General features: G+C 41.9%; 1 protein-coding gene across 3 annotated transcripts in view; it reads left to right on the top strand.

Moving 5' to 3' along the window:
* Positions 1-24,070, top strand: part of MXI1 (MAX interactor 1, dimerization protein) — a 76,074-nt gene that overhangs the window by 27,993 nt on the left and 24,011 nt on the right. For all 3 annotated transcript variants that reach the window (XM_035132469.3, XM_088670618.1, XM_035132468.3), the window contains exon 3: positions 8,612-8,641. In XM_035132469.3, coding sequence (XP_034988360.1) covers positions 8,612-8,641 — 30 coding nt within the window. The remainder of the gene's footprint in view (positions 1-8,611; positions 8,642-24,070) is intronic.

The following is a 24,070-nucleotide window of genomic DNA, read 5'->3' as shown; positions in this document are numbered from 1 at the left end:
AGGAATCAAAGTTCCATCATGGAAGAAAGGCAGAATAAAAAATCGAATAATAAAATAAATCTTAAGGAAAGAGAAATTCATCAGTACAGATATTTAAAATCAATTGACACGTCCAACCGATCCCAAAGGTCTCGGCACCCAGAAAGCAAGCAAAGAAACATTATTCGAGATGGGCAGTGAAATTGCTCAAACTGCAAGTAATTTACAGTATTGCGTCAGATCAGTAGATGATTTTTATTTCAAGTCACATTTATTTGTTCTAATAGAAAATGTGAACATGGAAAAACAGAGGCTGAGTTATTTTCACACATAGACTTGATTTTAAATGGCCACTTTTGACATGGAAAAGTCATCACTAGATAGCATCCTGGTAACTTTGTGTAGTGCAGAGGTCTTTTATATGTACCCCTTGATAACTTGGTCACTGTTTTATTATACCATTGGAAGTGTTGCATAGTCATCAGGTGGTGACTCTTATATGTGTAAAAAATGGCCTTATGAATTGTTTCTCATGTATATTTTATAATTACCGGTATTATGTTTAGAGTGGCCGTGCCATCTTAGTAGTGTATAGCAATAAAAATAAAGACACAGGCAGTGCCCATGGATGTAACATTTTCAATATAAAACACATGTAGTGACACTCCAGTGAATTTAAATACTGTATATGTAAAGAGAATCTTGTGACTTACAATAAATTTCCAGGATTGCTTGCTGCTGCTCCAAGTGTTACTTTCTATGCCTCTGTAGGGGTTAACTTTGGGTATTCATGAGGCTGTATTTCTAAAGGTCGTTTTTCCATTCCCTGGAACAACATATTTTATTTAAATAAAGAAACTAGGTTAAGCAGATGTATTATTTTACATTGTCTTGGTTGTGCTGAGGACTTGACGTTGCTTAATATTTCAATAACTTACTAGTAGTAGCAAAGGTCTGGGTTAATAGTCCTGCTCAAAGCATTGCAATTGCCATTTTGCAAACTGACCCTCATTCTCTAGTGGGTGTATTACAGTCATTGGCCTAGATAGCACATCATATGAAACCATAGTTTTCAACTAGCTGTGGTGTAATTTGAATGAGAAATGTGCTGGTGCATTCTGTTCAAATGTTTCTGCAGGGGTGGTCCCCTCCTCCTGCTGTTGCCATACCACAGATGAAAGAAGACTTGAGTTTGGCTGCTTGTTCAGACCAGGGCTGTCGATTGTTTCCTTCAAACAAACCATAAACAGTAAGCCCAGGACAAACATTGGTTATCACTCAGGATTTCTTTGGAGGAAAGAGACTATGAGCTCAAGTCCAGGCAACACGACAATCCAGCCTTCTAAGGAACACCGCAAGAACTTTTGAGCAGTGTTCAATAGTACACTACTCTTTGTAGCACAATTAAGTTATTTAGACTGGAGTACACTATTCATGCACATTAAACCAGTTCTTGTTATCAGATTATGGTTTAATGTGACGTGTGAACTGGGCCAATGTGTTGTAGGCTATGCTTTCAATTCACCAGGTTAGGTCAGGTCTGTACATTTAAATAACCTTCCAGGACATGTTGTTCCAAAACACGACTTCTCTTGAATTCCTATTTATTTCAATGAGTCTAGTATAGCAGCAGAACTGTGAATTATGTCCCCTTCTCTACGCTTCTTAAGTTCATCAGTATGAATGTGCCAAGACGGCTGTTAACTCTATTCTATGTCTTGGGTTTTGCAGTTTACAGGGAAAGTCAACAGCAACACGAGTTTATATGGGGAGGAGGGAGAGAAACAGACTCATTGTTCTTTTGTTCGTATGTTTCTGCATGCTGCCTTGATGTGAAAAGATATTTAGCTGCTTTGATGTACGAATTGTTTTAGAAATGTAAAAGTACATTCCTCCTTTGTAATATCCACTTTGGAAAAAGACGATGGTAGGTTAGGTTACAAAGAAGGGTGGGTAGAATGGGTTTGCTCCCTAGTGCTGTTCTGCAAACTGTTGTGCAAAGCACTAGGGGATACCTTGCTGCACAAAGTACCTGCAGCTGCAAAGGCATTATGCAACGGCATGCCTGTACACTGGGTACATGAAGCTCTCCAGTGCATAGTAAATATTTCTCTGTTGCAAAGCTTGTTTTGCAGCAGGGTTTGGGGGATTTCAAACAGCTTACTTGCCAATGTTTCCCAGTGAGGAACAGCATATAACCCAGCTGTTAGGACAGGGATGGCGAACTTGTGGCCTTCCAGGTGGTTGTTGGACTGCAGCTCCTACCAGCCCCAGGCAAGCACAAACAGTTACAGAGGTTGATGGGAATTGTAGTCCAGCAACAATTAGAAGCCAAAAGTTCCCCATCTCTTTATTGGGACTGTGTTTTGGGCATGCGTAAAGAGGCTTACAACTATAAACAGTTCGAGATACGAAATCCAGTTGGGAAAGAGAGAAAGTTAACGTGTGCAAATGGAAGAACACCTCTGGATTTCACTTCATTGTGAAATGTTCTGCTAAGGAGGATCTGATCTTGCTTTGAGTGGAAGGGCACCTTTGGTGCCACGTGGCTCTGTTTGAAGTCAAAAGAAGAAGAAAAGCTCATGCCACAGCCGTACCACTCCTTATGCAGAAGGGGATTCACTCCCAGGAATCTTCCTTCTTCCTTTCCTTTCTCTCCCAGGCTATGCTGTACCTGTGCTACGATGGCTGGTGGCCATAATTTTTACAAATATTCTTGGGAAAAATTAGAAATTACTTTTCATTAAAATAAATAAATAATTTGCCCTGTGACCTTCAGGTTACTCATCTGCTTAGTTTTGGTAACTCTGCAATATTGGGTGTTTCCAGACCATTGACTGGGCCTTTCTCCAAGATGAAGCATTTTAAGCCTACACCCAACTATTAGGACTATGTCAGGCTGGAGGGGAGTGGCTTACCCAAGAGATCTGTTTGTGGCTGTTCAACATTACCTTAAAGACTTGCGCTGATTAACTTTGCACTGCCTGATACTTTGTAGTAAGGAATTGCAAATGCTGGGGAGCCTATTTTTTGTCAAGAGGAGGATTCCTTAGTGTGCATGGTTTTTTGGGGGGGAGGGAGGTAATGGATCCATGTCTGTGTGTGCATTTGCCCCTGCCAGTGTCAGAGCTAAAATTAATGATGGCAGAGCCAGGGACATGCCTTCTGGACTGGCTAATCCAGAATAAAGATTGATTTGCTTCAGTTTCCCCCCACGGCTACATCAGGTTTGAATTAACAGTCCTCTGAATTTCGAATTATTTCTTTCTGATATCAGTGTGTGTGGGGGAAGAAGAGACAGACAGACAGACAGACATCCACACTGTACATTTAAAGCTCATAACTTCCCACAAAGAATCATGGGAACTTTAGGTTGTTAAGGGTGCTGGGAATTGTAGCTCAGTGGGGGGAAAACTACAGTTCCCATAATTCTTTAGGGGAACCCATGGCGTGGATAACAGAAACCTGCCAGTTTGTTCTCAGACAGCTGGGGAGGGATTATTGTGGGGCCCACATTGCCCACCTGTGTTCTAAAGTAAGGGGTCAGCATTGAAGAACCACATAGCCTTATGAAATGGAGGCAGCAGCAGAGTGTGAAGCAGCGCCACAAAATTCAGCGAATATATGATGATGGAATAAAGCTTGCTTTACTGAGCATTATGCTGAATTGTGACTAAGAGTGCTTCCAGATAGGAGTTTATTATGGAATTGGTGCTGCTCATGTAGGCAAGGCTTGGTTTTTGTTTTTGTTCTTTTTTTAGTTTCCACATGACATCATTGCCATTAAAATACTGGTCCGTGCTTCAAAGGTAATAATAATAATAATATGGATCTCCCCTTACTATAGAAAATCTGATAAGTAAAAGCAGCCCATTAAGACATCTGTAATTATAGCTGGTATGGAAGCTTGTTAGCATTTTGGGGTGTGTGATTTGGGTGGGTGGCTTCTAACACAACACCCCTTATACTTCCATTTGCTTCCCAGTTGAGCACAATCTAACCATTTTCTTCCTGGTAGCTCAAATGATATGAGTGGGCTTATTTCCACCAACTGCGACATGCTGAAGGCACATTTGAATTTCAGCAACCTGATTAGGAGAGGCTGTTTTTCGAGATCTCTCTAGTTAGTGTGTGTGTGTGTGTGTGTGTGTGTAGTATGTACCTCTGAGACTATGGGCTCCTCCACATTTACCTTTTGCCCTACACTTTCTAGCCTTTAAAATTAGATTTAAAAATCTTTATCCCTCTTGTCTTGTGCAAAACCTTGGTACTAAAAATTAGAAACAAACAAATGGAGATGTCCACCCTCCCCCACAAAAAAACCCAAAAACTACAAGTCTCTATTTTTGCTTATTGCGAAACAAGATAACTAAGGCTTGCAACATTTGCTCTTGTGCACCATCTGAGGATTGTTTATGAAAAAGTGTCCTGAACAGAAAAAGTTTGTGCAGTTTGTGATGGAGAGATGGGGCAACAAACCCACGTGGGTGGGAAAATGATGAATACCCAGGATTAAGAAAACTCGGGTGTGTGGAAGCCAAATACTCACACAGAGAGATTGTATCAGAATGACCCATTTGTGATATAAGGCCCCAGTCTGGAAACACAACTGCGTGCAATTGAGTCAAATCTGGTAAACAAGAATAATAAGAATTGGAACCGTTTGTGCTGTTCTGCAGCTAATCCCTTTTCCTCATCAGATTTTAGCTCCACTTCTGGCTAGGGTTCTGTGTATATGTAATAAGGCTGGTGCTTTGAAAAACTCTGATGTTCTGTACCAAAATGGTCATTTGGGCAAACATTTTGTCCCTTCAGCCTCACAGAAATTTGGTAAATGCTGTATGCTGTATACTTGTTACTGATACAGTATCGAGGCTCTTTTCTCTGCCTTTACCAAAATAAAAATAAAAATGAAATTAATCTGGTGGTCATGTGTACATCTACCGTATGAGGAATAAAAATCTGCTCAAAAAATGGAACGCTAAATAGGATTCAGCCTGCTGTTCACATACACTTACCAGGGAGTAAGCCCCTTCAAGAGATTGGGGCTTCCTTCTAAAAAGATACTTAGAGGAGTGCAGTGTTAGCCAAATTCTGTCTAGCATACCACTGAGCGATGGTTATGAAACCGCACAATTTAGTCACCGTTGTGGGCAATACTTAACACATGAGCGTATTTTGATCTAACAGAAAGTCAGAATGTTACTTTCTAGTTTAGAGGCAATTGTGAGTGTACTTACTATGAGGAAGCTATGGAAGAAATGGCAAAGATTTCTGAGGAGAGAATTCTGATTACACCTCAAGTCACCAAGGAGTACACTAGATGTATTTCAAAATGTTTTATATTTTAAGGAATGTTAATCGTCTGACAGGATATATTTAAAAGTGGCAGAGGTTCCCCCCCTCCACCCCACCCCCTTCCCTGTCTGGGAAAATTCATACTACTTTAGGCCAATATGGTTATAAATCACATAATAAACTTTCCAGTTTCATGGAAAAATGGCAACCCTCCTCAGCTTTGGTGTCTGATAGAAGAAAGATAAGTAATAAAGAGTCTCCTGTGTGAGAAGGAATAGGGAGAGCCTGCTGTTTTAATTTTGTTCCCAGCGGTGGGCTGAACTTTGTTCTTTCAGCGCCAACCTTCATGACTGGCTTGATTATAATGTTGGAATTCAATCCCTTGCATATCTTTGGGTTTGGAGCCATTAATGGAGACTCCAGCAAGAGGGAGACATCTCCTGCAGGAACATAACAGTAAATAAAACTAACAACACACTGGATTTACACACAGTAATTTACACACAGATTACTCCAAATGCATAAGTTCACAACAGTGCCAGATTTTATTTCTAAACCTTTAGATGCTGCTGCTTGAAATACAGTTCAAAGGAATTTCAGTTCTATTTTTGGGGTCATGGGAGAACTGTAGTGTCTCCCACCCCTCTTTCATTCTTATTTAATAGTTGAAATCCATGTATTTTAACACAGTGCACAGTCTAAAGAATACAGTGTATGGATAGGAATATGGGTGTGTGTGTGTGTGTGTGTGTGTGTGTGTGTGTGTGTGTGTGTGTGAAATTTAAAGCTAGTTGTTCCAAAATAGAGATTAAAAGGATGTTTGTAACATTCTGATGACCGCTGCTTATTATGGGGACAACCTAAGAAATGGGTAGGGGTGAAGCTGTGTTATACCAATGAGCTCAAACATACATTTAATGGCTTGGTCAACAAAATGTCAAAATGGTGGAGAAGAATCCTTATGAGAATGCCAGAAGGATGTGAGTTCTGTCCTCTCATCTTTTTTTTAAAAAAAAATTCTAAGTTTCTGCATCGCATGTGACAATAGGGTCCCATTGTGTTTGCATTTGATTTTACTCCAAATGTTCATACATCTTTAGGCTAAAAAAAAGTTCACTGAATGTTGCTGGCTTTCTTTTTACACTTGTGCATTCTGCTTTAGGCTTTGTAATAATTTGCACAGTAGGAGAGGAGCCAGGCGTCTGTCCATCAGAAGATAGGAGACTGTGCTTCTTAGAACCAGCTTCCAAATTCCTGACAATATTACAGTTAGTGGCTTATGCATGTAGCCATCCATTCAGTTCCAGGTTGGAGGTGTGAGTAATTCAGATTAATCTTTGTGCATTCTACTTGCCCAGCAAAAGTTGGCCCCTGTTCACCAGTTCCCCTACCCTTATTTCTTAAGAAGCTTCTGATTTAATAGAGGAATCACCAATGAGTTTGGAACTACTGTAGTTTTGAAGTCAGTTCTATTGTCATTAGGATTCTCTGCAAGGATCTTTTTTAGATGTTGATAGTTTATAGGAGTTCCTCTCCTTATATCAGCCTGCCCCTTTCTTAAGATCGAAGGAGTGTCTTCAACATGTCCTATCACTGGGGGAGAGGTGGTATGTGGTAATGCAGAAGAGAGCCTTCTCTGTGGTGGCACCCTGTTTGTGGAATATCCTCCCCTTAAAAGAGAGATTGGCTCTGACAATATTTTTTCACCAGGTCAAAACCTATTATTTGCCCAGGCACATTAAGGTTTAGTTGCTTATTGGCCTGCTTTCTTATTTTTATCTCCCTCTATTTGTTTTGAGGGTTTCGGTGCTTGTTGTATGGTGGTTTTAAAAGTTTTGCACCATGGCCAAGTATCTGTTAATGAAGGGTGAGTTATAAATATTTTTTAATATATTAAAAGGAAATAGTTGGCCTTCATCCAAGTGTGATGTCAATTGGCAAACAAATGGGTATTTCTTTCTATTCTTTTTCTAAGCCACTAACCTTATTTTAAGTTAGTCTATCATAAAATATACATGCTGTTCTCAAATTCTTTTATGTCAATTTTTTTTAAGTCATAGGATCTTGTTGGTTACGGTTAGCACTTTAAATAATATAAATTGGTGGGACCCAAACATTCATTGTCTCCTGCTTCCATTATGTTATCCATGATGTAGGCCAGGGGTCCCCAAACTACGCCCCCCGGGCCGGATGCGGCCCAATCGGCCTTCTAATCCGGCCCGCGACGACCCCCGCCGCCCGCTGCCGCCGCCCGCTATCGCGGCGCAGCGACGATCTAAAAAATCGGCAAAAAAATCGCCGAAAATCCTTTGTGCGCATGCGTATGGGCCTCTCCCGACCCGGAAGAGGTCATTTCTGGTGCACTTCCGGGTCGGGGGAGGCCCATACGCATGCGCACAAGCGATTTTCGGCGATTTTTTCCCCGCCCGTGTGCGTGTGCGCATGCGCACGGGCGCGCACTCCCCCGCCCTCCGGCCCGCTGCGCGCGTACTCCCCTACCCTCCGGCCCACCGCGCGGTCGGCGCGGCGGGCACTGGCCCGCCGCGCGGTAAGTCTGGGGACCCCTGATGTAGGCCAATAAATAACAAAGTTTGCAGTCTCATTAATGCAAAGGGCCTTGGAAACGTGCAAATTGCTCAAAAGAATTAAAACTTCCGTAAATTGGCTTGTTCAGGATGACTTAGCCTGAGTTTGAAACCTCTTCCACTGTTTCAACTTCTGATTTGTTTACGGGAAGAAGTGAACAGATAATCAATGGGAGCTGAAATATGATCTGAGGAGCCTTGTGAGTACTCAGGGCTTTCTCCCTGATCTCTGTTTTCATCTTGGGGTAACTTAACATGTGTAAGCTGTGTCATAACTCTAAAATTATGTGGGCTGCGCTGCTTCATACAGGGCACTGGTGGCGACTGAAACAATGAACAAGTGGATGTCGCTGAATGAAAATCCCAAGCCTTGAAAACCGTCTAGAGCTCCAAATATTTAAACAATAATCAAGGACCTGTACTTGTAGGGTCAGTAAGTGCCGTATTTTTCCATCTATAAGACGCCCCCATCTATAAGACGCCCCCTATTTTGGGGGACTCCAAATTAAGAAAATATCCCTTGGCACTACCCATGTATAAGACGAGCCCCAATTTTAAACCTTTTTTTGGGGGGGGTTTAAAGAAACATAGCCTTATACACGGAAAAATACGGTAATTCTTTGTGTGTGTTGTTAAATGTGCTGCTCTGATCCATTGTAACTAAGAAAGGAAAACTGCTCACAATTTAGGGGACTTGGCTCTTGAAGTTATAAAATGGCTAATCCTTTTCTTCTTGGTTTATCTTCCAGATCTACGCACAACGAACTAGAAAAGAACCGGTAAGTTACTGATAAACTGGCTTCCTGAAAATGCAAACTTTTATCATTGTGCCTAAATGTTAAACCCTTCAGCTTTCCTCTGGTTTGCCCTGGCAGCCTGGAAATGCCACATTGCACCAGGTGAGTGCTTTTTTCAAAACGAAACGAAACAGCACACACAAACATCCATGCAAAGATTGGGAAAGAAGAAGTACCTCTCTTCTTACCCGCCCTGAAATGCAAAGAAGTGACCCATTTTTGCAGCTCATCTGTATGCAGAAGAAATACTGTTTCTCTTCTCTTTGCAAACTGAAATCTGATTGGGTCAGTGTCCATACATGAGGTTGCTAGGGTATCAGATTTCTCAGACACTACATGTTAACTAAAGAGGGGTGGGTGGGTTGGCCTCCCCCTCTTTTTTCTCTGCCTATCGGGCCTGTCATAATCCCTGCCTATTGCAGGGAAATGGCATTGTCCAATGGCTTTTAAATTTGGCTAGCCATTGCTCCTCTGGAGTGGTGCTCTTGTAACGTGCTTCAGGATGCAGCCCGCTTATCCTTGAGCCCAAGTTTTTCAGCAAGCCATGCAGTTTTGTTGCTTGGCTGGCTCTACTCTATGACTCATCTCCTTTGTAACAGGAGTTAGAGTAATATAAATACTACTGAGACAACAGGGACTTCGTTCACACGCAGATCGGGTTATGGCATTGCTTTCAGGATGCTATCATTGTACCCAGGCTTCCTATTTATAAACGTATCTTCAGGATTGGGGAGGGTGGGTGTAGGGAGGTTGGTTGAATCTCTGTTCCCAGGCTCGCTGAAATGGCCCTGTGGAAGGGAAAACCTCTTGCATGGGAAGGGGAGACTTACTCAGACTGCCTTCCGAATCCACTGATAATGAAGAGGGCAGGGGTGGGGTGGGGGACCTCAGGCCTGGGGCTCCAATGGGACCCAACCACCTCTCTGTCTGGCTCTTGGACCTCTCCCCAGGCCACGCAAATTCTGCCTCACCAACTCCTTGAACAGGTGCTGAAAACCTTTTGCCCTGCAGATGTTGCTGGACTACAACTACACCAGCCCCAGCAAACCTGCCCTCACACTCCGTATCTTGCTTGCCTGGGTGGAGAATAGAGAGGGGGCTGTATGAGTGTGGGTAGAAATTAGCTTCCTGTGCAAAGGTAATATTCACCTTTGCTGCCTTGCTCACTTTTGCCTCAGGCCCTCTCCACCACTGACATGTGGCCCTCTGGTAAGGTGCTCAGATTGGAGCCCAACCCTGGGTCTGAAACGGGTCCCCCCACGCCACCCGCAGCAAGGGCATCTCCAGCTTAGCATCCTGGCTAAAGACACAGCCACAACTCTCTGGCTGGAACAGCAGAAGTTAACGTGCTTCCACAAAATCAAAAGGTTCTGTGTGCGCACCAGCGTCCCTCTGTCACAGCAGCGCTTTGTAGTTTTTGTTTTGGTGTCCTGCCTTGTCCCCTGACATCGCAAGCCTGTTCTTTGTGGGTTTCCTGTGTATGTTTACTTCCTTCTGCAAAGGGCTGGGGGCTGGGCCCGTTGTTGTTGTCTTGAGCTGAGCTTGCAATTTCAGTTAACGATAATGCTAAAAGTGCACACAGCTGTATGCTATTGAGGCACCAATAGTTTTGTGAGGGGAAGGGGATTTTAGAAAGGGGGGGGGGAAACACTAGGGGAAATTCTGATAGGTCTGTGGAAATGCAAAGGAGGTCAAGATCTGAAAGAAAACAGAGGGGAGGGAGCAACAGATGCAATCAAATAGGAGAAGCTGGGCTTTATTTTCTTGCCTGCAAAGGGCTATCTACCACAGTGGGAAGGATTCAAGAGCCCTCTTTATGCATTCAGATGTACAGCGGTGGGCTTAAAGTGGAGAATATGTGTGTGTGTGAGAGAGAGTGTGTGTGGGGGGGGGGAGAGAGAGAGTGTTTCATCCTCCAGCAACACTGCACATGCCAACCTTCATGTGTTCACTGCAAAGGGGGCTCTAAACAATTTCCAGTTGAATCTGGACACACTCCACCCTGTGATTGGGACCCTTGTACAAAGGGAGGCTTCTGGGCATGCTCAGTTGAATGCAGCCAGAATATCCAAGGGAAACCCAGGCATGGAGAACTTTGAGTTATCCAGGCTTCTCCATCGGACCTTTTAGACTCGGCCCTGTGTGCCCCCTACACAGTTTTCACCCTTATGCATTGTTTTGAATGCCTAAAGAGGACTTGGGAAAGAGGTAGGCAGATGAGGAAGACATCAGCTGGACTGATTCTCTCCCCCCCCCCACCATCTAAAGCTCTTCTGCTCTGTAGGAAGAATCCTGATGAATTGTTAGATTTTTTGAAAATATTGCTAGTGTGATTAATGAATCTTTCTTACTAATGAGCAACCTTGTATGCTGAATGGGTACTGATAACTGTAATAAATGAATAGGTGCTGCTGGCCATGGATTGATAGAAGGGGTATTGTAACGCCCTTGCTCATCAAAAAAAGGAACATCACAGGAAAGGAGGAAGTACCCAAGTTGCAAAGAACTGATATTAATGTTTACAGAAGTCACACCCATGACCACACCATATATTTCAAGCACTCTTGTGCCACCCTAGCAGTCATGGTTCCTTCTGCAATTGTACCTCTGCAAGGAGTCTGAACAATTCTCAGCCCCCTTAACATACTACAGTTCCCAAGATACTTTAGCGGCATAAGAGTGCTAAACTGTGATAACTGGCACAGGATGTTCTGAGATTTCGACTTCACAATGTATTCCTAAAAGCTACAGATTTAGCTTTTTGCAGGTATGCCTAAATGATGCCCTTTGTCAGTGTCTTTATCACCCCAAAGGACTTCTAGGAGTCTTAATGGTGTAGAATTTAGATTTATCACGAGGAACATAGTAGCCTTGTTAAAATTGGACATCTCCTTGGGAGGGGTGGGGTGCGGAAGAAAACTGTCCGCTATTTCATGCATTTAAGAAACACATAGAGTGCATTGCAATTTATAGGTCTCTATTACGAGTCAAGTTGCTGTATGCGGTGTTTCAGTTTCCTGTCAGTGGCAGGAAGACTGAAATATGCAATGTGGGGAGAAGTTTTTGCAGCATAGTGAAGACAGCGGCAGGCTTAAGACAGTGCTTGTGGAGTAGTGGCGATCTGGAGCTTCTGCCATCCTAGTACAGCTAGAGAGCTGCAAAGCTGAGCATGCCACCATTCAGGAACCTGTATTGTTTACAGTACTTTCTTAAAGTCTTTTTGTTTTATTTCCTTTGCCCTTCACAACAAGAGCTAAAAATCCCCAGTGTGTGTTCTTTATTCTCTTTTGTGTTATGTCAGCAGCATTGAACTTGGGACGCTTTTAAAATTAGTTTTGCCTGTTTTTGGTTTCGTTATACGCTGTCCCTCCATAACATGTGTGTGTGAGGGGGAGGGAGGAAGCGAACACAGTAAAATGGGAGCAGTTCCCTGAGGTATGATTCCATGTTTCCGCGTAAATATTGCAGTCACAGAGCTCGGCCCGGTCTCTTTGATCTTTCCCACCTGCCAGCTCCCTTTTAGCAAGGGTTAGATTAGGGAAAGTTCCATGCAGGTGGCGCCATCCATATGGTTGTGATATACACAAACATCCTCACTTGCAACTGCAGAGGATCGTGTTATGTGGTTCTTGCACTGTTCTGTGTTTGTGAAGGAGCTTTAGAGAATTTAAACCTGGACTTTCAGCCTCAAGAACTTCTAACTGTAAAACATCAGAGCAGGTTTGGAGATGGCTGGTCTTCTCAGACTTATCTTCCATTTTGCTTTCAGTGAATAACCTCCTCCGTCCTACTCCCAAACACTGGCATCCAACGTTGCCCTAATGTTTCAAAGCAATACTTTACGCCCTATTCTAGTCATGCTCAGCTATGGAGAAAGCAGTCTGGGTTCACTGTAGGTTCCCACAGCTATATCACTGCAGCAAAGTGCTGCTTTTAGGTTGGTGGCATTTTTGCTTGCGGAGTAACTTTTGCCTTCACTTGAAATGAGTTCTGTGTTTTTATATGTTGGATACTTGCAAGGATATCAGTGGGCTGCTAGCAGGAGAGTGATTGGCTCAACACCAACAGATCACAAGGAAATAGGCAGCAGGTAGTGAGGTGTTTGGGTGTTTGGGGGAGAGTTACGGTTCTGTGGCTTGTGTCCCTTTTCTCAAGCCGTTTCTGCCGACAAAATTTAATGGATGGCCTTCTGGTGCAGCTAAAAGTAGAAGTAGCTAAAACAGTCACCTGAGAACCAGACAGTGTGTTTTAATGCTAGTGGAGAAATCTCCTTCTGGGCTCCAAGGCAAACAAAAGGATTGCTTCACCTTCAGATTTTCATTGCTCTATCTGTAGCGTCTTTAAGTCTGCAACTGTCTGCAGACTTAACATTGGCAAAGATAAAAACCCTGAATCTAATGGCTTTGTTGCAGGCAGTTGCTCCTTTTTGCTTCTTTCTCTATCGCCCCCCCCCCCAAACTTTGTGGAGATTATTTCCTTTTTGAATCCCCCTGTTATCTCCATTATTGACATACCCTGTAATTTTCAAAATTGTCCACTATTAGGTCCCTGACTCAGTTTCTTCCCCCTTTGTCTGCAAGTGGGTGCTTGTCTGGTGTGGTGTTTAAATTTTATTTTAACCCCTTCTGGTCAGGCAGGTGTGGCTTTTAAAAACAAAGGCACAGAAATCATAGGCTTTGCTAATATCCCTCTTCTTTGCGTTAACCACTGTGTAGCATTATGTCTGCACTGAGGTTAATGTTAACCATGGTTTGCTTTAGATGGGGTTTGTAAACCATTGTTGGCTTCTCACACCTGCTCTACTAGCTTGGATTCAGTATTGTTCATAGCCCTATTTGGTTTTCTTAGATGCCTCTGTTGCAAGGGCAGCTAGCTTTGGGCTGTGTACCATATCCATCCCATCCACCCCTTTCTGTTTTACACCCAACTGGCTTCGCTGGTTTCTGGCTAGAAGCCAGATGGTGCTTTTTTTCTATTAGCATTCTAACTCACTTGCTAATCTCTCTCTCTCTCCTCTCTCTCTCTCTCCCCCCCCCCATCCTCCTTGAAATTCTACAAGATTGCTTCAAGTGGGCCTGCTCACTTCAGTAAACAAGCTGAAACTATGTTCATTGGCGGCACTTTTTATAAATTCTGGGGCCAAATATTTCCCCAGTGCTTTCTTTCTGCACTTTTCCAACTTTGTTTGTGTGCAACTTTGTTTGTGTGCAACTTTGTTTGTGTGTAACTTCGTTTAAGCTGTGAGTCAAATATTTGAGATGTGTTTTAATAGTCTCTCCACCACAACCTACACGTTTTTGAAATGTGTGCACATATTTAAAATATTTATATCCCATCTTTCATCTGAAGTTCCATTTGGACCCAGGCATAATTCACTGTTGCTACCACTGTGTGCGTAAATACCAAGCAGAACAATCCTGACCTTAACCTCCCTGACTCATTTTGTAAAAAATCCCAGGAAAACTACTTCAAGTATTTCACATTCATTTATATCATATTCCTAAATGCATGGTAAAATCTGCACGCATTTATTTTCAATACTTCATATTAATAAGTTGTAAGACTAAGTGCTAGATGCAAATCTTTTTCTTCTGTTACGTTCAGATCTTAATAGACTTTTAGAAAGCAAAGACCCTGAATTTTGCCTAGCAATTTGGACCTTGCAAATTACAGCTTAAATTTGGGAGTGGTGTGTGACTATTTTAAAGTTTTCCATGTAGAAGAACCTAAAGGCTTTGATTTTCTGGTACCATATTCAGAATAAATGTGTGCATATTTGTTGGTATCCATAGTACATTCTGAGTACATAGTGCACTTTTAAAAACTAGAATGTGTGTGGCTTCATTTCAGGTTCTTTAGTTTCAAGTTCTAGGACTTGGCTGTGCACAGGTTTTGTCTCCCTTAATAACAGTTCCTCTTTGGTCACATCTATTTTCTCAAGTTGTGCCCTCACTGGAGGAATTTACCCCTCGGTAAATTCTTCCTTGCTTCTCTGTATAGTGTGTACTGGGGGAAAATCTGTGTGTGATGTTGTCATTTATATGTTGTAATAGCTGTGCCCACCTGATACACAGTAAAGCCTCTTCATTTTGATGAAAGTGGTAGCTTTTGGTATGAGTTATCAGCACCTCTGCTGCCAGAGAGTTGAAATGTGGTTCTGGGAAATCTAGATTCACGTCTAGTCAGCCTTATACATTCTGGATAACCTTGGGGACTGGCTGCCTCTCGGCCCCAAGCCCCCATGTGCGGAAGGGAATTGTTGTGACCTTGTTCAGACATTTGTTGAGTTGATAAGCAAAATAATTATTGTAAAACACTTTGAAATACTGCCGTATAAATGATTGATAATGCAGGAGCAAACCATTTTTATCCTCACGTATTTGACTAGCTGTGATGAATGTTTCATTTTGGAGGTGAATCAGAGCACTTCTAAATGGTGAATCTCCTTGTGTAAAGGAAGCGTGCATACAAAAGTACATAATTTGTGAGGTAAGCTTGCTATGGGAGTGGACAAAGCACTTTTTAAAATATACAATCTTATTTTGTTCCCTGTCTGGTTTTGGGGAAACCAGTTTTGTTACAGCAGAAACTGGCTGTGTGTACGGTAACACTGATTTGTTTATAGACAACTGCTAATGCCACTAAGCCATTTCCTCCCTCCTCCCTGAAATATTATTTAATTGTTTTTAAATCGATTCTACATTTTTAAAGGAGCAAAATGTACATGCAGTACCTTGAGGTAAAGTTACAAGAGCCCACCGAAGCATGAGGTGAGGGGCAAGGAAATATAACTTGAGTCACTGGCCATTATATCGGTCGAACGTCCTGAACTGCATTTTATGTCTGGTGGCACCTTAAAAATTTGTAAATGCTGGAACAAGTGGTTTCAGAGGAATGCTCAAGAGATGCAAAAGAAAGAAAAGCCCTTTTCTGTCATTGCTTGATGAAATCCTGGAGGATGTGTTTATACTACAGACCTGAAGTCTTAGCTGTGTTTTCCACGAAGGTAGCAGGATCTGGGAAAACTGGTGGCATTATAATCCTGAAAGTTGGGTGCTTGAATGGGTGGAAGGATTATACATTACTACACCTACTTAACCATTTAGCCAAATGGATTTCTTGCCAAACCAGTGCTCCTACTGGCATCTTTGCACTGTACCAGCCTTGCCCTTCCCCCTTCTGGCAAGTCGCAGTGATGCAATTGACTGGAGGTCAGGTGAGTGCTGCCTACTGCGAGTTGCTTTTAAGATGGGCCGAATGTCAGCCTTGGATTAGGTTCTGTTTAAAGTCTGTTGGACTGAAGGTGGACAGCCAGTGTGGAAAGGAAACTTGCCTGCAAGTTTCAGGATGGCAGTCTGGTTCTTTAGCCACGTGATTGCTTTGCCTGCCTTGAAATCTGTGCTGTTGTTGTTTCCCAACAACAAGAGTTGTTTCCCCTGTTGCTACAAAGGTAGTAACAGCAGCGGCAGCTTGATGAGTGTACACAGCAAACTTCATAGAAAAGGAATAAGACTCCCTTCCCATCCCAATTCCTGATTAAAAGTATGTGCAGGCAGGTAAATGGAGTGTTGAAATTGACTTGTCCGAATCTCAAGCAGCTTCAGGCCTAGTTAATTCCACTCAAGAGAAGCTTAGAAAATGTGGTTGGAAAGCTGTACTATATGGAGAAAATGGATTTTAGAAATAAGAGAATATTTTCGGACTAGTGTACAGTACTACTGCTTTGTGGCTTAGGTCATTTTGTGCTTAGGGTTGCATGATTAAACAGGGGTTATGCACATTCCATTGGGTACTTCAAAAACTACTTCAGGCTTGGGGAAAGAGTTTTGGGGTGGAATGAGCCTTGCCAAGACTCAAGGAACTTAAAATAAAATCAAGAGTTTGCAGTGCTGCAATTCCAGAAATTATTTCAAGAACAAAGTAAAGACATCCTTGAAATGATGGTATGTTAGTGTTTAATGGATTTGTAGCATGTTTAATGGTTTTTTCCAATAAGAACAGTAGTTACCTTCAGTCCCCTAAAACTTGTGCATTCTCTTTCTGTGACTATAAGTGTGCATGCTCTTGCATTCAAATCTGATATTGAAACTGTTGACAATTCAGTTTTTCTCTCTTTTCTTCATAACTTGGGTTTGTGTCATTGCCTGTGGCAAGGTAAAGGGGGCAATGAGCCAACAGTTTAGTTACAGGGAAAGAATTATAGATTTATAACAAGCTATTAATATGTAGGGAATGTAAGCCCCACATCTGTGAGCTGAATAACCACATTCTGCAACAAGAATGTGTTCTATCCATTCAGGAATTGTTCATGTTTACTTTGCATTATTAGAACTGAGGCCACTGCATTTCTTCAGTGCAGGGCTTTACGTATTATTTTCTTAAGATACTGGATCAGTGGCAGGTACTGCATATAAATATCAGTGCCCAGGAATCTGTGAACTAGCCAGTTCACAGTTCACAGATATCTCAAAGATATCACCTGAACCAGCTGCTGGGTCTAGATTTCCAGCTCATCTTTAGGTTCATTTAGGTAAGGGATTCTGATGGAGCAGCTTGTTTGTTGCACATTGCATTGCTCTATAGACCCATGAGCATCACCAGGTAGAAACCACTTGGGAAGTTCTGGCAAAGAGAAGATGAAATAATAAGAGCATAATTTTGCCAACCTATCAGGAGTGCTTTAGAACAAAAACTTATGTTCCTTAACTATCTCATTCTTTCCTACAAAGCAGGAAGATAACCCAAGCAAAGAATATGCACATAGCTGTTCTGATAAATAAGATCATGAATGTTTGTGAACATGATACAGCTGTAAATATACAGCCATTCACAAAGATGCATGAATTCTGATAATAGCATGCAGGTGATAAGTCAAATTTATATGGTATGCTGGTTGCTATGATATCCATAAAGTTTGGTATCTTTCTGTGCAGACACCCATTTAAAATATTAATACCGTGTTAGGGAAATGAGATACACTTGCAACCGAAGTGCAGCTTTGAGAGAACGGTGCAGACTATGTACAAAAACTTTTAAAATATGGGGTGGGGTGGGGGCAGAAACCAAGTATGATGATGCTACTAGGTAGTGGCATATAATGCCCATTTTAAAAAAGCTGGATCAAATTAAGGGAGTACATTGCATATTGTTAACCCCAAAGAGTGAACATGCTTGTTTGCTACCATTGTTTTGTAAGTGCCTATCTTCTCGAATTGCCAGGTTCATGGAAATATTTGTGCCACCTCATGTCCATGTACCCAAGCATTCCCCCCCTTTTGAAATCTTGGATTTAGAAAGGTTAGGTAGGCTGAGTGGGTTTTGTTTTGATGCAGAATTCCTTCCTTTTTAAGGCAGATTGGATGGATGGATGGATGGATGGATGGATGCATAGAAAGAAGTAGGTGGTATCTCAGAAATGGTGTGTCCTAAGAACAAGGATTGACTCAAAATCCTTGAAGCAGCCATTTCCAAAGCTGCAGTCAGTGATAAGTCCAGAGCTTGATGATTGAATTACACCTGAAGTGTTTTTAGGAGAGCAAAAACTTCAGTATACAGTATATCAAGCTAATCACTAAGTGTTGCTTTAGCCTATACTTCTAATGTTTTCTACAACAGGATACCAGTAATTGTTGTGTTATGAAGACCTTGAGCAACAGACCCTGCTTTGTGTGATACAGATATTGGAGCTAATCTTGAGAAATGATTTTCTATATTTTCAACACTTTGAAAAGAGTTACTTTGTTTCTGTGCGTAGACTGTCATATGGGGTGAATCTGTACTGAATCATGTACCGTACTGAGTCAAGCAATTGGTTATTCCAAGCATGACTCAGTGTAGATCCAAACCTTATTAGTGCCTGTTACTAATAGTACTACAGTATTTAATTTCTGTTCCATGTCAAAGCAGGTTATAACTTAGCCCCCACCCCCTGTCCTCATCTTGCAATAATTTTGTCAGGTTCATCACACTGGCATAGCTGCTTAACCAAAGCTATGCAGTGAACGTCATGTCTGAAAATCAATCCTCATGTTACGCTATTCTTAACAAAGGGTGTGTGGCACCCCTCCCCCTCCCCATGTTTCCTACAACCACAATCAACAATACATTGAGATTCTTATATTTAGGTGTATGCAACAGGAGAAACATAAATATTTTTTATTTCTGCAGGTGTCCAGGATCTCTTCTTTCTCCCCATCCGCTTTTGTTCTTCAACTTCACTGTCTGATGCTCCTTTTGTTCAGCTCTTCACTTTCTTTCCGCCAGCATTCCCACTTCTATCACAAGGGAAAGGAGCCATTTGCAATGAAGCAAAGCTGCACAATTTAATTTTCATGATACATTTTGACTGTAGAATTTGAATTGTGTATTGGAAACTTCTACCAGGGGTGTTGTTGTTGTTGTTTGCATTATTTTACTTATTAGTTGCTCAGTAAAAAGAGTCTCTAGGCAACTTACAAAAACTTAAGAGCCAAGGGCCCATAGCATAAAAACGAAAAGGACACATCACAATAAAACCACCAGCAGCCCTTTTTTGTTGGTGATCCATTTCAACTTTGCTTTTCATGATCTCCTATTTAATTAAAAGGCATTTCTAAACCACTTGATCTTTACACACACACACACACACACACACACACACACACACACACACGCACACACACACTGTATATATATATCACTAAGCGGTGTAGAATTATAGATAACCAAGGGCCATCTAGACCCACCCTCTTTAATGCAGGAATCTCAACTAGATCATTATGTACAATATGAAACCAATATCCATTAAAACAAAATACAGCCTAAACCAATATAGAAACATATAAAAGCCAATAAAACAGAGATTTATTCACAGACATAAATCAGTGTCCAGTCTTACAGATCAGGCAAAACCTGGACAAAAGGAAGTCTTTACAAAACGTCTGAAGCAACTGAGGGCAGAGGGAAGGGCATTCCACAGAATGAGCAACAGCCGAAAACACTTCTACACTTAATCTCCCTCCCTCCACCTCCACCCATGTTTCAAAGGTTCCAGTCTTGTTGTGATCACTCAACTAGGAGGAACCTGAAGTTGCAGTCTACATCGGCATCCCAGCTAAGGGCTAAAATGTTTAAGCCCAAGCCTCCTGTCACTCATTCTGTTGGGGCATCTCTATACGCTGCTCAATACTGCACTAACCTATGGTAGTTCACTAAACTGCCCTCATTATTAGGAGTGGACGTTGGGTGATATGAAATCTCTTTCTGGGGTGTTAGGTCTGATGGGCCTGTTTCACTTAAGCAAATTATCTGCTGATGCTGCAGCCACTGAATGATGAACATGCATGTACGAACTTGCCTCTGGTGAGGCGGAGTGTGAAGTAGAACTGCATAGATACTAAACTCCGTTTCATTTTCTGTTATGGGGGTGGGGGTGGGGAGGACATTTCCTATGCCAGCAGCACCATTTCCCCAGACCTATCCATAATGTGTCATTTATAGTCCGTGCGGTCAAACCACTAAATAATAGTTGTGGGTGTGAAGAAACAGTGCCATAACTGTGCTTTACAAAGGGAGAAGCTTTTAATAGGAGCTATTTTGAGTCAGCCTGGGGAAGGAAATGGCGGAAACCAGAACTGCTTTGGAAAGATATTATTTATAAAGGCTTGTTATATCATCTGAGGGTTCCCCACCCCCCTTGCTGACACAGGGTGTGTGCTGACACTTGATTCAATCTGGGTTTTGTTGTCTTTGGAGCAGGATTCTTTCTTCCCTCTGTGGGAATGAGCTACCTTCACAATTTTGGAGGTCTGATGTGGTTTATACAATGGAATTGTTCTGCTTCTATATTAGATACTCTGCATTCAGTACCAATTATGTTTAGGCAGTATTAGTGCTGCTACTGAAATTGGCAAATATGTCCCTTAAGAGATTCCGCAACAGCCTTGTATCCTGTTCAACGTTCCTGGCAGCCTTCTCAGATGCATAGTGCTTCCCTCAAAGCTAATGATAGGTCTGAAACGCAGAAATTTAGCAGCTAACATTTTCCTGCCGTGAAAAGCTTCTCCTGTTTACTTCTGCGTTTCATTACTGGCTTTGAATCCCGTGCCTTAGAAGGTCAGAACTGCAGGCCTGCACCAAATCTCTGAAAAGCTTCGGGAAGTTTCATAACTTCCTTCATGCTGTAGTAGTGGGTGTTCTGTGCGCTTGCAATATCTGTATTCCCATAGCGTTTTCTTTTCAAACTCTTAGGATCAAAATGTTCCCATCTGATTCCACAATACGACATTTTTGGCTTCAAGGCTTGTTCAACAGTCAAGAGTTATTTGGCACCCACCATTCTTGAAGTCTAAAAACCTGTTTATTTGTGGATCCCTTTTTAGCCTGCCTTTCCCCCAAGGACCTCAGGATAGTGTATTTGGTTATTTCTCCATTTTATCCTCACAGCATCTCAGTGAGGTAGAGTAAGCTGAGCCAGAATAACAGGCTCAAGGTCACCCCTTAGAGAGTTGCATGGCTGAGAGCGAGTTTCAACCAGGGTCTTCCTGGTCTGATACACTAACCCAGGGGTCAGCAACCTTTTTCAGCCATGGGCTGGTCCACCATCCCTCAGACCATGTGGTAGGTCGGACTATATTTTGAAGGAAAAAAATGAACAAATTCTTAGGCCCCACAAATAACCCAGAGATGCATTTTAAATAAAAGGACACATTCTACTCATGTAAAAACACGCTGATTCCCGGACCATCCGCACGTCGGATTGAGAAGGCGATTGGGCCGCATCCGGCCCACGAGCCTTAGGTTGCCTATCCCTGCTCTAACCACTGCACCACACTGGCTTCTAGATCTTGTGCTGCAGTACAAAGAGGCATGCAAAACAATCTTTCGGAAATGTTACAGAAAAATAAGTAGTAGCATTCCATTAATCACTCCACAAACTGAAAACCGACAAAAATAGGTTATTGGGTTCCCAGAAAACAGAATAAGTTACAGAATTGTATAAAGATTTCAAACCAACTCTGCTACACTCCTTCAAGAAAGGAGTTGCAGCTATATGTTTGATGTTTCCAAGCTTTTTTTTTATAAATAAATAAACAGAAAATGCAAGAAATGTAATATAACCTCTGTACAGTGCAGAGTTGATGAATTACATTGTTTATTAATAGTGCAATCCTATACATGCTTAGTCTGAACTAAGTCCTGCTGTGTTCAAATGGGGCCTGGTCCCCAGAAGTGAGTTTAGGATTGCCTTCTCTTATTCTACTACTGATGAAAAGAAAGTGAAACCATTCCTTCTCAAAAGTATCCAGTTTTACCTTTAACATGTGTTAAAATCTGTAAGGTTATATGTAGTTGTTATCTATACTGTACATGAATTCATTCCTCTAGTCACACCTAGATGGAAGAAACTTCTTTTTTTTAGTCTCTTGCAATCAACATATATTTCTTTTAAACAATTCAAATTAATTTCTAGCTTCTGGGACATCATACAATCACCTCTTATCATATGATGCACTTTGCCCTGCATGTTCTAATTGGGCAGTAATAAATATGTGTAGGAAAAAAGCATATTGTAAGGCAAGGATATTTATTTTACAGCAGGTATGTGGCACAGAAAATTTGTACACAACATTTAGGTGCTAAAGCAAAAAAGTACAACTTATATAAAAATGCTCACTGGAAGGACAGATCGCGAAGCTGAGGCTCCAATACTTTGGCCACCTCATGAGAAGAGAAGAATCCTTGGAAAAGACCCTGATGTTGGGAAAGATTGAGGGCACTAGGAGAAGGGGACGACAGAGGACAAGATGGTTGGACAGTGTTCTCGAAGCTACGAACGTGAGTTTGACCAAACTGCGGGAGGCAGTGCAAGACAGGAGTGCCTGGCGTGCTATGGTCCATGGGGTCACGAAGAGTCGGACACAACTAAATGACTAAACAACAACAGTATAAAAATATATTTTCACCAGCTGCCTTGCAGGATATTTTTCTCTAGTTGGTATACAAAAATAAGAACAGAACTCTAATAATAGCCTAAATAAAATCCTCTAAATTAAAATCACCTTAATGCTTAGGAAGAAGGTTGCTGCCTAAGCAGAATCTAGTGGGAAATGCAAACTTCTAAGAGTTATCATATTTGAAATGGGATAGAAAATTCTCCTGATTTAGATTGTCAGGAGTTGAAGTTTTTCTTTTTGACTCACTTACTGGAGTTATTTGCAGTGTGCCTATACTCTGCTTATTCTAAACTGCATAAAAGTAACTTATTTTATTTGTTTATTTGCTCTTGTTCCTTTGGTGCAAGGATTTCCACTTGTGTAATGGAACTTTCCCCCTCTCCTCTCCTGGCATGTTCCTTGCAAACTCCTCAGATCCTCTGTGGAGTGTTGGAGGAACCTCACAGATTAGATTTAGCAGGTGCAGGGAGGGGAAAAGGAGGAAGGAAGGGGAAGATCTACTGAACTGGCAACTCCACCCATTGACTCAAGTCTAACCTGTTTCATAGACTTTTTGTGAGAAAGAAATAAGAGGGATTCATGTATGCCTTGACCTTCTCCTCAGAATAAAGGTGGAAAAGAAAGGTCATGAATAATGCTCTATAATTCACCCTTTCTTATATGGATTCTGGTGAGCTCCTCTGAGCACAATAGATGTGATTGCACGTGGAGGAGAGAGAAAAAATATCCTGTGTTTTACAGATTCAGAATATCTTGTAAACAAGAAGCCCCTGGAAAATCATAATACAGGATCAAAGCTTCTAGTAGGAAGACTTTGTGAAAACGACATAACACTCTGGCTTGGGTGTATGATAATGGGACAAAAACACTGGTTTTGGCAAGTGAGTGGCGTACATGCTCCCCACCCCCAAAGTAAACAACTTTGTTCCCTTGATGCCTGGAGAAGTAGGAAAGCAGATTTGAGGGAACGGCATGTCCCTGTAGTATATTCTAGGTAATATTACTCTCTCAGGAAATGTGCAGTGTTCTCAGCTGACCCTTTCTAAACTGTTGACGACTAGAAAAATTGGCTTATAGGCTACATATTTTCTTGAGAAAGAACGTGTAGAGCAGGGGTGCCCAAACTTTTTTCAAAGAGGGCCAGATTTGATGAACCTGCGTGAGGGCCGACCGAAGTTGTTGAGCTTTTTATAAGATTGAAGTTGAGCTTTGTTTTTACAATGTTACCTCTAAATTGTTGAGATTTTTTTAGGATTGAAGTTATTGATATTCTTTTAGGATTTGACCCCGAGGAATAAACTGCCACAGGGGCTGGAATAGACCTCTGAAAAGGACTTTGGACATGCCTGGTGTAGAGGATAGGTGACATTTTGGAATCTTAGTGGATCCAAACGCCAAGATCTTGAGCCACCCCATACAGCAGAGGAGAGATATCAGCCTCTGTAATAATGCGCCTCCAGGAAGAATCTGGTGTTTC

This window comes from Zootoca vivipara, chromosome 5 (assembly GCF_965207765.1).
Source record: "Zootoca vivipara chromosome 5, rZooViv2.hap1.1, whole genome shotgun sequence".
NCBI classification, from domain to species: Eukaryota; Metazoa; Chordata; class Lepidosauria; order Squamata; family Lacertidae; genus Zootoca; species Zootoca vivipara.
Note: the sequence above shows the minus strand (reverse complement) of the source record. Positions and strands in the feature narration are given on the sequence as shown.